Here is a 17,444-nt window from a genome sequence, read left to right as displayed (position 1 = left end):
TATACAGGATTTAGGAGGTGGGTAGGTCTTGTACTGGTCCTCAACACAGGAATAAAGTTTACCCACACGAATCAGTAAAAAGGGACTAAAAATGAATGAATCTCACATTCAGTTTTGCGCTGATTATTATTACACTGCACTGACTTTAGCGGAGAGAAGAACTGAGCTGCTCTTTGAGACTCCAATGTTCACTGTGTCCTTAAAGCAGAGCTGACACGCACAAAGCATGGCATCTATCCCAAGGAGCTCGCAACCTAACTACCTATCCGGCATTAGGACACAGAGAACGGTATCTTTTCCTTTGCTTCACGGGTATTTCACTGAATTCTGTGTTATATACGCAACCTGCATACTGATTTAACACTTGATCACTCTATTGTTAATGAAAAACACTGAATTAAAAATAAATTACAAGACAATTTCTAGTCCTGTAAGCATTTTTTTGCATGTCTGCAAATTCCTATATGCCATATATTATGTGTTTGACCAGTAATATCACCGTCAAAGGCATTATTGATCTACTTCAGTTTTCTCCCAAAACTCTATTCCTTTTTTCAAAATAAAAAAAAAAAACTGAATTCCTGTGTCTATAGTGTTTTAAATATGAATCCTTAGATTCAGAATATTGTGATATATTCTTGAGTCAGAATTTATTATAACTAGCTGAGGCAAGTTTCAACTTCGAGACAATGCAGCTGTTTCTGTAGTGCCCAACATAACGGGATTCTAGTCCACAACTAGAGTTATTAGTAATTTCACTGCTAGTAAAGGCAACAGCAGAAGAATCCCTGTTTTAAGTACTTCAAGATAGTCTGACTACAGAGGAAGTTTTTATCTCATCCAATAATATTCAGCAGTTGACATATATCCTATATTTCCTTTGTTAATCTACATAAAGCACCTGTGTGTGTTCTGTTCTAACCTCACATCTGACGCTTTTATGAACTGGATACCTTAATTTCTCATAGGAAATACAAAATATACATTCTTCTGGTTTGGATTCATACTAAAGCCTTGTGAACGTAAGCTTTGAGAGTTTGCTGTGAACTTTTAATGCTAAGCTTTTGACCCAATCATAATCTAATGTCAATACAAATGTTGCCTCATCAACAACTTTATCACTGGGATTATACTTAATAGCTTTTCATCTTCTATTTTACTCAAACAGAAACAGAACCCTATACTTCACTGCTCTCTTACAGGACTATTATAAAACTTCCATGAAAACAGACAATTCTAGCTGGAAAAAAGTCAGAGCTCCACAAGACGTCTCATTGTAACGTACCACCTGAGCTACTTTGAGGCAGTCAGGATATGGTGCAAACTACAGACGAGGACGCAGCTCACATGGAAGCAGCTCCATAGCTAGCAGGTATTCCAAATCCCCAAGATGTTGCTGCAGCTTCTGCAGATAAGGATACTTCTATATGCCACAGAAATAATGCTGTAGAGGAGTGTCCTACAGGTAACACCACTAACTTAGAGCTGACTCCCAGCACCTTCTCCAGTAAAGCATTTCAAGGTGAATACTGAAGAGAAACTCATAGAGATTGCCTGATACTGGATAGGATTCCTTTAGGTAGAAAAAAAAGATAATCTGGCATTGCCAGAAATGTTGGTAGAGGGTTTAGCAAGAGAGAGAATTTATACTTTGTCATGTGGCAGTGTTTCAGTCGAGAACTGCCATGAAGGAAGAAGTAATGTATCTATCTTGACTACTAATATAATATATGGCCGCTGTGAAATAGGATAGTGCTTTCATCACTGTCCTGTGAACAGTACGGGAACAGATGCTAAAAGGTTAGATGAGATGCAAGCATCTAAAAACTACAGGAAATATACCTAAGCGTGTGTATACACCGCACTACATGTTTCTAAGCAGACTGACCTGTAATTCTACCTTGGCTTCTGCAAAGCTTCTCCCAAGCACAGAAATAAGTTATTTTAGAACAGAAAGTTTTCTCATTTTTATGAAGCATGTTTATACCTGATTATTTCATAAGCAACTGAAAAAATAAGCAATCCAGGTGCTCTGAAAAGTCTGTGAGATTAGTTATACAAGAAAAGGATTTTACTCTCAAGGACTATAATAAAAGGCATTGAGGTCCCATGATTTTCCCATAAATAGAACAAAAATATTAGGGGGGAGGAAAGGAATAAAAAATGTTTTCAAGAGTTGAATTTCCAGATCCAAATGCACGGGTATAAAGATGAGTCAAATCTTTAAATGTAATTCTAACAGGAATATTCAAGTTGTATTATACTATCATAGTATCTAGGTACAGGGAATCTAAACAAATATTTAGCCTCATCTATGGCATTATAATCCTTTACTTACAAAAGTACCCTACATTTTGCCTAAGAACAATTTATATTATTGTGATTATTTTTTATTGTGATGTTGAAGGAAAGTAAAACTTGAAAACTTCCATAAATAGAAAAGCATGAAACAATTTTTTGACCTTGTTTGTACTTATCCTCCAGCTTCTGCCTCGACCTAGACTCTGTGGAGAAGACAAACAACTGCTGTTTCCTCATGTGAAATAGTAATCAGAGGCTTCACATCTTTATTTAGTTTCTTCTCAGTGCCCTTTCATGCTCACTTTTTCTCTCAAGTAACAAAACTGTTTTGTGACCCTCACCTGATAGAAGAAGGTATAGGCTGTTTATGGCTGTACCCAATATACAATTGCTTTGCTCTAGCACAGCACTTCTAATACAACTTACAAAATGGAACTTCAGTGAAATGTTTTCAATCTCCAGAAAAGTAACTTTTAGTTAAATAAATAGTAGTAAAATGCCTGGTGAGGGATGTGTTGTAGAATTTTCTCCTTAGGGCACAACCTTCAGTTTGAAAATCATGTCTGCTGCACCTGAACACAGACTTGAAGATGAACGAGTCTTTTCACCATGCACTGGGAAACAGCAAAGACAGAAACTGAACTTATTTACTGCTTGCTGCAATTACAGATCCCTTGTTGTACGTAGTGCCGTTCAACACGTGAAATGGTGTAGCTCCCTCTGTCAATGGTAATAAGCACTGCAATTAAAAGATCTGTCACGCACCCCATGTGTACATGCTTCCACTCCTACAGAGTGGGGTGAGACTCACCTGTGAGAGAGGGTGGGTTTCATGGAGCTCATAGAGTTCATGGGGGGTTGCATGGGTAGCTTCCCTGGAGGATCGTTCTGCCGGCTTTTCTGGTGGCGAAGCAGCAAGAGCCGTCCCAGCTCCTCACACCACGATGACAGCAGTGCTGTGCAAACAGAACAAAATGACAGTAAGTGTACAACTCAATATCCACTACAGCTGAGCGCAGAGGCAAGCTGCTGTAACTACAAGAGTCACAAACTGAACAGACAAGCCCCAGGAGTGAAAAGCCTGTCCACGAACCACCACTCACATTATTATCCTATTAAATTGAGTCTGTAATTGTCCTACGCTATCATTATAATGTTTTCACACAAGTTACAAACATTCTGCACAGCCCAGGAGGCACAAGGGAACTTGTCTGAGCTGAACAGCAAAGAGATGAAGAATGGACGAGGGACAAGTCGAGGGATAGCTGTTATGAATAACAAAAGATGCCAAAGAATTCATTTCACATTAATAGAAACATAACAAAACAAAACAGGAAACATCCTTTGCAGAGAGGAGCAAAAACAAGATCTCCGTTTTGTTTAGCTATTTTTGTGCAATAGCGTAATTGGAGAAAACAGAAGAGAAACCCACGTGCTGAAATACATTCTCAAAACTACTATTAGCTACCAGTCTTGCACAGCTAAACAAGATAACATGGCCACACAAAGGTAATATATATAAAGCTAGGCACTTAAAATGTATATTTGAACCAGCACAACCCCTAAATGTGCATTTCCATTGTATGACTAATCTTCTGGTCAATGAGGGTACCTCTGTGCTTACAGGAAAACCATGCTTACGAACTATGATAGGCAGAGATTTCCTAGAGAGACTAACAGCTTGCAACGCCCTCTGAAGATATGAGAGGATTCATTATCTCTGGAAATGTGGCCTTTCCCTTAGACACCCGCACTAGGGAACGCCAGCCTACATTACAAAAACTATGTCCTTTGCAAGGAACAGAGCCCATGGAAGCGAGCAGGGCTGAAACCTGGCCCCTGTGACTGCACTCAGCCAAAATCCACCTCCAAATCTCCGGCAGCAGCGGAGCTACCAACCTGCCCTTTCCCTTTCCGAATCAGAAGTGGCCGTGGTGAGAAGCTGCCCAGGTATGACACGGCAGGGGAAGCCTCTTCCCAGAACTAAGTGCAGACTAATCGCTAAATGCTGCACTTGATGTAAAGTTCTCAAGCAGAAGTGCTTGGGGTTTTTCCTTCTTTAAAGTATGCTTTACAGAAACCTTATAAGAGTAAAAAGTTTCGTAGCTATTTTTTTAACTAAGCATTTTTCTGAGGTGTAAGGAATCCAAAACATCAACAGACTGTGTTAGAAGGTGAGAACCAGAAGACCACTCAAAAACCAAACTGCCAGACTGGTTTAATGTAAGAAAGCTCTACGTCATTTTAAGCTTGCTGATTTAAACAAGACAAGTGCAGAATTCTCTAAAATTGGGACTTCTATTTTCAATATTTGTTTTTCTAATGGCTCTGTTTTAATCTAATACCATAATTATAAGCAATAGCAAAGCATCATTTCTGGGTACACCACCTTCTATTTCCAGGTGATACTCAAAGGTATCTGTTAACAGATAATTATTAGAACAACTTCCAAAGGGACTAATTGTGAAGTTATGTTTTTAGAAAACAAAAATAAGAACACCCATAAATATGATTTTTTCAGTATTAGAAGAAGCAACCGGAATTTTTGAGATGTTTATTGGTGACACAAGAAGAGTACTCAAAGCCCATACCATTCTTGTGATGTTTGGACATAGGAGATGTAGTAATTTTATTGTATTTATCAGATGGAAGGCCAAGAGTGATGTTTAGGGAAGCATTTTAGCGCTGTGCTATGTAAAAAGGGGGGCATTGCTTGCTTCTTTATGTTATTCAATATGGTCACTCTGAAATTGTTAGCCTCGCATGTAGCCAGCAGAAAGCATTCCCCTTGAGCTCTGTGAAATGTTCCAGCAACGAGTGTCAGTCTGAGCTGCTTCTCTATTAGCCGAGGAATCTGTCAACAAGCATTTGATCAAATTACACTCACCTTTTCTCCCTGCAATATCATTACTAGTGTGCCAGTGACAGAGGCCCCCCTCCCCCCCGTTCAAGGCGCCCGGAGACCAAAATCCCGCTTCACAGAGCTCCTTCACGCACGCCGCGGCCACCCGAGTCCTGCGAGAAACGAGCCGAGCGCTCTGCCGAACGCGCAACGCAGCCATGTCAAAACAACAGCGATGCCGAGCGCTTCCACGGCCGACTGTAATTACTACGGTGTCAAATGGAAATCGTCCATCTTAAATGAGGCTTTGATGTGCGGAGGGAGCTGTTCCTGTTGCACACGTATGTGCTCTTGACAAATAAGATAAAAAGCAACAACCTAATGAGCCTGAAGACATGAATCTGCAAACAGAAGCCATATCGGCTTCAAAAAAAAAAAAAATGCAGAGCAACAACTCCTGAAAAAGGAATATGCCAATGAGATAACATAGCTTTGGTGAGGTGCAGATAACAAAAAATATTAATGAGTTATTATTATTACTACTAATGTCCAATACACGCTTATAAAGGTCAAATGTAAACTGTCAAAGAAAAAAGAGGCCCTCACGATAAGGTAGGTGGTTAGTTCTACAAGTTATCTGCAGAGTACTAAGAGACCGAAGGTATAAAACGTAACAAATTTACTCATCCCTATCACAGCACTCATTACTGAGAGGTTTAACCTTTCCTCCCCCAGGACGTTTCGACTCATGTACCATGTATAATAATCGCTCCGTTCCCTGCATTGCTGTTTGTGCACGGAATGAAAACAGATCAGCTTGCAGCCGACTTAAGGACCCCTGCTTCGTCCCTATGCCCCAGCCGAAGCCGGGGCAAGAACGCGCTGAACGGTCTTGCTCTCATTTGCTTGCAGTGCTGGAACGTCCTTCCCTCTCCTTACCCCATCTACCTCCACCGGCACCGGCTTGCTCTCGGTTCGGGAAGATGAATACACACCACGCACACATCTGGTACAGCTGGGTTCTGGAGAACATTACTTCCTGTGCTATTCAAGTAAGATGAAACAAACTGAAAATGAATTTACAGATTACACTATTCATCTTTAGTGTACTTAGTTACTGCTTTTTATGCTGACAGTATTAGGCACATCTCAACTCATTTACACTCAAAGCACGAGAAATTCAGTATCATACTATAATGAACAGATAAAGCAGCAAGCACAAAGGACAGCTACAGATGGTGCCAACAGTCAGTCTCTCCCTCTCATAGCACAGCCAAGCAGCTGCTTTTCTCCCCCCTCCACCCCTCCTCCTTGCAGAACAGGAGCACAGATTTTGCAGATGGACCATCCACATCGTCTCTCTCAGCCTCTTGCTGCAGCAGTTTAATGATCAGATTTAAATCGTGTTCCTATGCTGCATTGCTACAGTGCCCCTTGCATACAATAACGGAGCTTCCCTGCCGAAGTTCAACTCAACTGTTGCAATGGGGGAAACAAAAATTCTTTAAATATGCTCCCTCTCTCTGTACACGGTACAAGTGTAAAACATAGCCTGGTTAATACACTAGAATTGACATTTTTATCCAATGTTCAGTCACTGAGGGCTTTGCCAGCTCATGCCAAAAGCTGCATAATAATGGCAATCAAATGACGTGCTGACAGTTTAACTGTATTCACACATTTATTTTGCTTAAAGGGACATACTCTGGGTTGATTGGTGCAATATTTGACCTACTTTTCTCCATTTGCAAAACCCTGCATCATTCTTAATGGGATTGCATTTTACTTTAAACACTGATGTATTTCCGTAGGAATAAATCAATACCGATTCGCTAACAATGACTATGTTAAAGCAACCAACGCCGAGAAGAGCAGCTGCGGTCTTTGCATTTATGAAACGGAGGAACACAGAAAAATTATAAATAGGAGAAATTTCAACTAGAAGTCGCCAAAGGGGTTTCCAAAGGAAGTGAGAAAATATCCGTTCAGAGGTATTCAGCTTCCTGCCACCCAGCCCCATTTTCCTTTCTGCTCTCTCTAAGGAGGACACCGAGTTGCACGAGCACGTCTGTGTACAGAATGTGACCGACCTCTCCTTAAAAACACTTACAAATACACACACAAGCAGAGCTGCCACACTTGGCGACCTTCTGGATGTCTCCAATAGTTTTAAACACTTTCATTTAAAAATCATAAAACAACCTGACAACATATACACCGGGAGCTTGGGGGCAGGGGCAGGGAGCGGGGGGAAGGCAGGGAATTTCTTCTCCTGCAGCTTGAGTCACATTTCAAGCATTTCTCCGCAACCACAGAGCTAAGCTTTGCTTGAAAGAGAAAGGAAGCAATTGTTATTTAATCCCTTGCCTCTAGGAGCCAGGTCTTTAAGAACTTGCCAAATATTACAAGATTTGCGACACAATTATTAGAATTGGCAACATCCCCTGATATTGTTCATTTCCTGTTAGGGTCCTTTTGTGCTGAAAAACTGTTATAGGGGATTAAAAAAAAAAAAAGGAAAGGAAAGGAAAGATTTCCACCAAACACTCTGCAGTGCCTTCGATCAAAGTACTGGCCATTTCTAAATCAAAACTGCATTGGGGCAAAAGCCGGCGCTGCCGGTGCCGGCGGTGGCCGGGCGCAGCGCTGCCGGGCGTGGGGCGCCCCGGGCTGCCCGGCAAGCAGAGCAGAGCAGAGCAGAGCGGAGCAGCGGAGTGACCCACCGCGAGGTGCTCGTGCTGGGGAAGCAGCTCGGTGAGCGACGCCTCGCGCAGCCGCGCGGGTCCGGGGAGCCCGGCTCGGCCCCAGGGGCCCCAGTCCCGAGGAGCCTCTGCACATGCACAGAGGAGGTTAAGCCATGAACGCGGGGCAGAGAAACCGTGCTTTGGCTAACTAAAATCAGCTGCCTTCAAGAAACACCAGACTTCAGAAAGAAAAAACAATTAGCTCAAGTTGGGGAAAATCCATGGATAAAGCCCAGACTGATGCTCAGTTTTTTACATCCGGATGACAAATGCCTCTAGCACACCTGCATCCACAAACCAGCGAGTAAATGATGGATGTTGACGATGCACCTTGAAGTACAGTATATAGGCATGGTATTGAATATTGGGTACAGCCCATTACAGTCCTTTTTGGGGAAGGGAACAGAAAAGGAAAGGAAAATAGGCTAAGCAATCGATGCTGCCCCATAGATTCACTAATGCATTTCATTAGCTGTATACACACCACCATCAATAGCTACAATCCTGGGACTGACTGATTTAACTCAACGTATCGCAAAGTGCTGCAGTAAGCATCTCCGAGCGAATGAGCCAGTGGGCTCCCTAGAAAGCAAAATACAGAGAAGCATGGTGCTAATCTATTTACCTATTATGATACCCTAGTATTAGTTACAGCTTATCACCTCGGTAAATCACCGCCTCTTGTTAGGGAACGTGCTTAAAGGTGCAGCAAACTGTTATTTACAGGCAGACACTATATTTACAGCTACAAAGACAGGTGAGGAGGGGATAGGACAACAGCTCAGTAATTTCAATGCCTTCTGCTTCCCAGGAGACTGCTGGCGGAGCACAATAGGATTACCGCTTCCTTGCTGCAGTTAAGCTGCAGTAGATAGTTCAATAGGCAGGCTGGCAGACCTGTATTTCTTACTCACTGCAATGAAAATATTAGGGGGAAAAAAGGACGGGTTTGATCTGGAGCAAACTATCTGTTCAGCACCACCTCTCTGGCTTGTTTCTGATTTCGTTTCAAAAAGGAATGCATTTGCCTGAGAAGATTTTTGCAGCATATGTAAGAAAATCCAGCATTTCTTCCCAGATTGCATCCATTAATTTTATTACGCTTTCAGAAACAAATTTGTATTTTTTATCTAGGGAATCCCTTGCAACTAAAATACAGAGCCAACAAGGGCTCTGCATCCTCTGCTGTGCAGCCTGCAATCTACATAAAATTTTTATAAATCATTCAGAGAGATAATTTGGCGGCGTACGAAGGGAAGCAGTGGAGGGAAGAGAGGGGAGGGAGGGGAAATAAGTACTGTCCTGGTTATCTAAGAACGTCTTTCTTTTTATACAGAAGAATGCAGAAAACACACTGTTTGGAAATACATAAAAACAATGAGTGTTAACCAGTTAACGCTCAACGTGCTGTAGCATTAGAAAAATAACTTCAGTTGCATGAAAACGATAGAACCTTTGTCCACAACTCTGGGAAACGGCAAAACCAGAGGTTTTGCCCCTGTTTAAAACAGGTTTTTGGGGAGGCGGCAAAGGGAGAACGAGCTGCGGCACGGGCGGCCCCGGGCCCGACGCCGGTTCGAGGGCCGGACCTTCCCGCAGCCCTTCGGCAGAGCGCGGCCGCGGCCCGCCGGCCGCCGAGGAGGGGGCGCGTAACTCGCCGTCGCAGCGGGGTCGGGGCGCGCGCGCCTCCCCCTCCGCCCGGGCTCCGGAGGGGCCTCCGGCGCGTCCCGCCCTCCAGGCTGCCCCGGCCCTTACGCGAGCTCCCGCCTCGCCACCGCGAGCGCAAAAGCAGCAAAACGCCGCTGCGAAGCAGAAGCCGTCGTCTGCCGGCGGCCGGGCAGCCCCGGCGAGGCCGCCCCGGAGAGGCCGCCCCCGCGGCCAGCCCGGCGGCCGAGCGAGCTGGCTCGCTCCCGGGCGCCTGCTCCCACCGCGTCCCCGGGGCCCAGCGCCCCAGCCGGCTTCTCGCCCGCGGCAGCTGACGGCGGCGCTCGCCGCTTCCATCAGGCAAAATCAGGCACGTTCGCTTAAACGGTCGGAGTAAACGGGCTGGGTCAAACGGCCTGACTTCATCTGAAGGTACAAAGCACCAGCACAGATCTGCTCCCTTCGTAGAGCAGTGAGGAGAGCAAGTTGAATCGCTGGTCTCATCTTCAAATGAACACGTTTAAATCAAGTGCTACCCTCTGCGACTGCAAAAAACACCCAAACAAACAAATCGTAAAACTGAATTCACTGGTAGAGCAAACAAGGCGCCTGCCCGGGTCCGCAGTCCGGCCGACACCATGCTTCTGGACAGCAAAAACCACCCCGCTAATCTCAGAAGGAAAGCAAAGAAAAAAGCGATGATTCAACACTGTGAAATATTTTACGGTATGCGTTTCTACCGCAAATATTTAAGCCATGTCCTTTATCATCAAAAGCTTCCGTAATTACCAAAGCCACAGCTGTGTCCTGCAAAAATATCCCACTTTGTCCCAGCAGGATCTGTAATGCAACTTTGCATTGTTATTAAAAAACAAACACCACACAGGTTTGTAGTAAAATAGATAATGTGGGGAATACCTAAAGTAAACTAAATGTAATATCAAATTAATTAAGAGAGGTTTTATTCAATAAAAACCTTATTGTAAACCTGAGAGTCTTCTAACATGGACTTTCAAGTCTGCTGCATAGGAATGCCACAGTGTGCAAGTCTGGTCCTGAATATGGGTCCAGCTTGCCTTGGCATCCCTTCAGCTCTTCATAAATACCTCTCAAGACACATATATAGGCTTCCCCCAAAGCTCTTGCCAATTGGAATAGAAAGGAATGGAAACAAACACTGCTATCCTTATCCCGCAACTTCAGTGAAATCGGGATTCCCCAATTTCATTCTATACTTGCCAAAACTTGGCAGAGCACCTTACCAGATTCACTACATTAACTTTAAAGTAATGCATTACAAAACATAGCAACAATGGCTCAATTTGGCAAGCACTAAACACTACACGGATCCAGATAAAATACATCAGCATCTCATTTAGGCTTTGCTATACTCATGTTGCTACGTCTGAAAACATCAACCATTATGAAGAGAAGATGAAGCTGGTAAAGACCACCAGTGAGTGAACAAATCTTGGATATGACTTTCCAAGAGAAAGACACTCAAACAGCATTAGACTGCTTATTTTCTTAGTCATCCAATTATTTGTTTCACTGCCTAGATTTCAAACAGCAGTGTTGTTCACTACTGTAGCGTGTTTTATTTTGTAATGCCCAGTTTAGTCATCAGCAGATTTTATACACAACATGAACATCTGAAAAATGGAAATGACTCACTTCAATCCACCTTTGGGTGGATTCAAACTAGTGACCTCCAGGTGAGAGGCTCAGTGTCACTTTATCAATCTCGAGCCCTCCAAGTACTACTGCAAACAACCCCTGAGCTACCTAAGAAGCTTTATGTACACTAAGAAGTGCTAGGAAAAAAAAGAAAAAAACCCAGACTTTTAACCACGGTTTTCAACACAGGGAATCCATGCACAATCAGCACCACTATGAAAGTCTAGAAACTGGAAAACGTAGTCTTCAAAAAAAGGAAAAGAAAAAGCTTCAGAGTTGGAGGCCCATCAGCCTAACTACAGCTTCCTATTGAGGAAAAACAACCCAAAGCATTCACGAGGATCAAGAGGAAAGCAAAAAATGAGCAAGAATCAACATGGACTTTTCAGGAACAAATCACATCACATTTCTGTACTTTCTTTCTACTGGAGAATGCAGACCTTCAGGACAGAGTTGTTTGATTTTATTTGATTTTAGTGAGGCTTCAACACTGCTGTACATGACATTCTTACAAATAAATACAGGAAATAACATCTAGGTGAAAACAAGAGCGGGTGGCTGGAAACTTGAGCTAACAGAACAATTAGACCAATGGTCAGAAATAAAAATAAGGATTATAAGGTTTTTGCAGGAGTCTGTTCTGGATCTGATATTTCTATTTTATTTATGCACATCTGTGATGTGGATAAAGCATTAGAAAATATTCTTGTTCGATTTGCAGATGGCACAACTTCTAAGGAAGTGTCAGCCCTCTGCAGAAGTTTAATGTTAAAATCAGCATGTCAAATTGGAGAAATGCACTTAAACTCTTGTTCAGTAAGGACGACTACACAGTATGCCACCGCACACCTTCACAACAACAGTATGGGAAACAGCTCTGAAGATGGGACTTCTCAAAAGGGCCTGGAGGGTGACAGCGGTGCACAGGCTCCCCTGTGTCCTGCTGCTGCAGGGAAGTCAAAGAGCCTCCTTGGCTGCATGAGCAGAAATGCAGCTTGGGCACCACAGTGATATCCACAAAGCGGGCAGAAAAGCCACAAAAATGATTTCTAAAAAACCTTATCAATGTGACCTGCAAGAAAAGACTGCAAGGACTGGGTTTTGGGGGGATCTTTTTTTGCTTGTTTGTTATGTGGAAGAAGGGAAGATTGAGAGCAAGAATTGAGATCAATTTACAGAGTAAGTATAATTATCCATATCCACAGTGGAAAAGCTGAAAAATAATAAACTTAAATTACAAAGAGGTAGAAAAGACACAGGCTAGGGATTAGGACCCCCTCCTCACAAGGAAGGGTGAAGTCGAGGCCTCTCCATGGCTGGAGATGCTAGAGAAGGTTCTATGAGCATCTGATGGGAACAGCATTGGGAATTCCTCAGGCACGGGGGCACGGCATAGATCATTTCTTGAAGTCTCTTACAGTCCTAAGAATCTACAGTTGCATACACAAGAATTTCAATCAAGTATCTTGCATCTGAAAAATATTTAAATCTTGCTTGTAATTCTAATTATTCCAAAAAGACAAGAAATGAAAAAAAAAAAAACCCACAAAAAAAACAACCTAATATTTCAGTTGCACTGCGGAGGGTTCCTGCAGAGAGACTACTAAAGTGGCCGCCCAGATACACGGCTTGCTGGCTACGTCCGGCTACAGCCGAAACTGAGACCAGGTGACTCGCCAGAGGTCACCATGCCCATGACAGGAGGAGCTGCAGAGCAGGGGATCGCACAGCTCCCTGGCGCTGGGAGGACAGCCACCGCGGCAGGGGGTCACTGCTCCGCGTCCCCCGCTCTCTGCGCCTGCTAGGGAACCTTTCCAAACGACTGTGAAACATCTGGAGAGGCTTTTATGGAGGAGGAAAAAAAAGCAGAAACCACACCACCAAGGTTTGCAGCAGCAGCAGGGTTCCAAAGCGAACACTGTGCAGCCAGGACTTCTGAGAAGGACCAAAAGCTATTTTAGGAACGGTTGGTTCTTGGTTTTGCAGTCTCACTCTTGATTTTAATTTCACATTATTTTATATTTTATCAGGTGTCCTCACGCATTTTTATTTTTGTACAATTATTTTAATATAATACAGACTTTGCCAACCTCTTAAGCATTAAAGAAAAAAATGTTAAATTTCAGAGTTGGGGGTTGTAGGACCATTTTTCACATTACAGACACTTTTGTACTTGAACAGAAATAGGATGGAAACACTCTGAGTACATCCTCGTTATCTTGTTTTTCATTTTGAAAAATAAAAAAGACTGTATAAAATAATCTCTCTCTCCCTGCTGAACATGAAAACGGTGAAGTACATTAGCAAAGAGGAACTCAGCCTACAAGAGTTTTTAAGTTAATTACGTCTGTTCTAACAGTGCGGAGCAGACAGGCGCACGCAGGCAGCGCCGCTGCAGGAAGGCGATGTTCCCCATCTCACCCCCTGGTCACTGCTTCAGTTTGCTTGTGTAGTAATTACTGCTCTTTTCCCATTTCACTAACCCCACAAATCCTGTCATCTTCACTTTACTAACAACCTCCCCGGCTCCTCAGGTACCAATCAGCTTTTCTTGAGAACTGCCTAATTAATTAACATTCAATTAACATAGCTAAGTTAAATGCCAAATAATTGTTCCCAAGCTGTACTGGGAACCTGGGAACTATTTTAAACTTGTGTACCCTAAAAGTTTTTTTCTTCTAGCTGCATCAGTTGATTTAATAATAGATATTACCTCTCCCTAGAAATCCTGCATTGCTTATAGTCTTAAATTTACACTTATATGACAACGTAACAATTTAAATATAATTTTGCCTACATCACAATCTCTTACTGAATTTTTTTTTCCAGTTCAGGTATGGTTGTATTAAATGAGTGACCTTGTGTGCCCTGGATGCGCCTGTTAAGGCATGCTGATATTGTTTAAGACATGCATTATATTTATTTTATTTATTACCAATAAAGCAAAACTAGTAAACCCCTCTATGTTCTGTTACAGTGACGACCACGCAAAGAATTAAGTGGCCTAAAATGAGAAATTATCTAAATGAACCTAGCCTGACCTTCAGATCACGGTGACCACGTTTGCAGGACACGCAGCGTGGAGCAGCAGGAGCGGCTCGCGGGAGCCCTGCCCGCTGCTGCCCGGGCCGGGCGCCGCCGTCCCGTCCCTCGGCCCCTGCCCGCTTCGGCTGAGGCCTCTGCTCCTGCGCCCGCCCGTGAACCCGCCCGGGCGCCTCGCCGGCCTTTCTGTTCATTCGCTTGCTTCTCCAGCTAGATCAGCTCCCCGCGGCAGCCCCGGGCCCCGCGCGGAGGCTGCGGCGTTTGCGGCGGCGGCGAGAGCCGGCTGCTTCCCGGCACCGCCGCCGCTCCGGAGGCTCGGCCTCCCCGAGCTCCCGCGCGCCACGCGGGCAGAGCCGCAGGCACGAACACCGGAGGCCTTCTAGTTAGAAGCCTACGTACGAGTTTTAGACAGATTAGAGATTTCTTTGCCTTCAGTGGACCGCTCGTGATTTGCATAGGTAGAAACAGGTGAGCTAGGGACAGGGAAGAGGCAAAAAAATCAACATGGCTGATTTTTTTTTTTAAAAGGCGCCTAGCAAAAATGCTAATAGAAATCACAGACCACACTAATTTTTCAATACCTTTCTTTTCTTTACCTGAAAATAAAAAGAAAAGCGTGGGGGGGAGGGGGGGGAGGGAAAAGGTTACTGTGACTCCCGAATCGTAGAGACGTGCACACGAGAAGCCCGCCTCGCTCGTACAGAGGGCATCTGGCCCTCTCTCCCTGCAGAGGAGCGCTACGATTTCAGGACTGGAGTGCTAACAGATAATGCCGTCCCTGCTCTTGCCATCTATAAATAACAACTGCATCTGAATCCAGCAGAGTCACGTGGAAAAGCTGGCCAGCGATACATGCATGTGTGCGAGCACGCACTTAGAAACCCAAATAATTCTAATAACCTTGTATGAAATAAGCTTTAGCTTTCCAAATTTAGCCCTGCTCCATGCACTCCCCACGGCTCGCCGAGGACTGCTGTTATTTTCTGCAGCACGGTCCTTCCCGGGGAAGCTGCCGACTTGGGCATTAGCAGGGTATTGTGCAAAACCCTCCCGGGCGCCGCCGCCGCGCGCGCGGGCTGCTCCGAAAGGGGCTGCCTGGGCCCCCTCCCCTCCCACCGCCCCGGCGCCGGCCGGGCTGGGCGCGAGGGGCGGCAGCGGCACGGATGCCGGGCGGGAGAGCAGCTTCCCATCGCGCCCCGAGCGGCGGAACGAGCTCTCCCAGGCTCCTGCAAGCACTTCGGGAGCAGGACGGGGCCAACGCGGACATTAATACAATCTTACTGGCACAAGGAATCGGGTTGTAGTGCTGAGTTTCTATAGTAAAACTGGTTAGAGCAGTGCAAAAGAATGTATTTTTTTTATATCTAACTTGAACGCATAACCAATTCCACAGTATCAGTGACAAACGCACAGAGGGAACCATTTCGGATGAACTGCATTCTCTTCCATAGGGAACTTGACAGAAATGCAACAGAAGTTCAGACAAGATGGCATGGGCAAAAAATTATTTCTCAGGGAAATTAACACAGGAATGTTCTCTGGAAGGTGGTTACTTGAAGGGTTTGAAAGAAAGATGGGGTTTTGCAGCCAAGAATTAGGAAACTTTCTCTAAGGGGAATAGACTCAAGTAATTTTGAAAACACGAGGGTGGAAAAAGAGATGAAGAGGACCCTCAAGAGCAATAGAAACACAAGGAACAAGGACAAAGGGAACAAGGAACAGATCTGAGGGCACTGGCAAAATATTTAAAGAGAATGAAGAATGGGTAATTCAGGGGGCTCCAAGAAAGTGTGATCTTTCCTCCACCCCCTGCCATACTTCTGGTCCTGCACTTTACGTTGAGAACAAATTTCTACTCTATTTTTCCCTGCTTGGAGACACTGTACATGTACTGCCAATGGAAGAAAGAAAGAAAAAAAAATTGTCCAAGTCTGGCCAAATTGAGATACTGTCTAGAGGCAACGGCCCTTCTGATCTCGCCTATTACAACGTGAATAAACCTGAACCAGCAACCTGCAGTCTATGAAAAAAAAACAGAAACGACTGCATTTCAAAAGGTCATGTTTGGGGCCTCTCTTTGCTGACGGTGAAAATGCATCTCAATGGAATTGCTCCTGCTCATATTTCTACACACATGCAAACGTTCTCCCAGCTCTTTATTAGCACAACCTCTCTGAAAGAAAAATTCTGGTTGTTGAGGACAGCTAATTTGCTCTGTCTTTCGGATTTCAAGTTGACTGTTTAAGATCAATTCAGGATACCAGCTCAAGATCCAAAGGTCATTCAGGAGGGATAAAAAGCAGAAAAACAGGAAAATGGAAAAGTGGAAAGGGAAAGGCAGGCAGTGCAGCTTGATTGTGATGATGGCCAAAGGACTGATAAAAATGTTTTTTACCTTCCTACACAACATAGCTCTTCTCCCTGTGTCTTCTGAGTCATATCTGCTCATGTTACTAACAAAACCCCACAGAGCCAATATCGCTATGGAAGAACAAGATGTGTTTTCAGCAGAACTATTTGCTCATTCCAGTTGCAAACCTTTATTTTCAGAACTGATAAAGAAAGCATAAAAAACACTGTGGACTTCAGATTCCAGATACCTTCATTTATAGATCACGGACTTCTGGTGGGGAAAGGTAACAGTGGAGAGTAGGCAGCCTGTCTATTTAGTAAGATAATCCTTGAAGGATGGCATTGTGTTTTCTTCTATCTTTATACACTACTTACAGCTACTAAGTCAGAAATGTTATTGGGACTCCCAGTATAACCATAAAAGCACTATGTATTAACATTAACACATAAACGTTAAGAAAAAAAGAATAGTGCAGAACATTTCCAAATCACAAAACGCTTCGAATATCAGAAAGCAAGATTCAATTCTGAAAATATGCACATCTTAGTGATTTTTGTAACATTTCACAGCAGCCTCCTAAATTAGATCTCTCAAATACAGAGTTGAGTACTAATATGTGTCTAAAATGCATGCAGTCTAAGATATATATGTAAACAAAGTGCTTTTATCTGCAAATCACTGATAAACGCTAGCTATTCCTCACCTCCCTTCCTTCAATCCTATGTGGAGAACATTATCATACTTCTACAAAGAGGGAAACCAAGGTAATAAAATAATCCTCTTGGAAAAATACTGAAGTAAGAATGCCACAGAGACTACTTATTGTCTAAAGATTTGGTAA

The 17,444-nt window shown here is 43.7% G+C and overlaps 1 protein-coding gene across 11 annotated transcripts in view; it reads right to left on the bottom strand.

Annotated features, from left to right (window-relative positions):
- ZMIZ1 (zinc finger MIZ-type containing 1) overlaps positions 1-17,444 on the bottom strand; it is a 342,305-nt gene that overhangs the window by 45,996 nt on the left and 278,865 nt on the right. For all 11 annotated transcript variants that reach the window (XM_062579764.1, XM_062579766.1, XM_062579765.1 and 8 more), the window contains one exon: positions 3,113-3,257. In XM_062579764.1, coding sequence (XP_062435748.1) covers positions 3,113-3,257 — 145 coding nt within the window. The remainder of the gene's footprint in view (positions 1-3,112; positions 3,258-17,444) is intronic.

The sequence above is a fragment of the Rhea pennata genome, chromosome 7, assembly GCF_028389875.1.
Source record: "Rhea pennata isolate bPtePen1 chromosome 7, bPtePen1.pri, whole genome shotgun sequence".
In the NCBI taxonomy this organism is placed as follows: Eukaryota; Metazoa; Chordata; class Aves; order Rheiformes; family Rheidae; genus Rhea; species Rhea pennata.
This window is presented reverse-complemented; position numbering and strand designations above follow the sequence as displayed.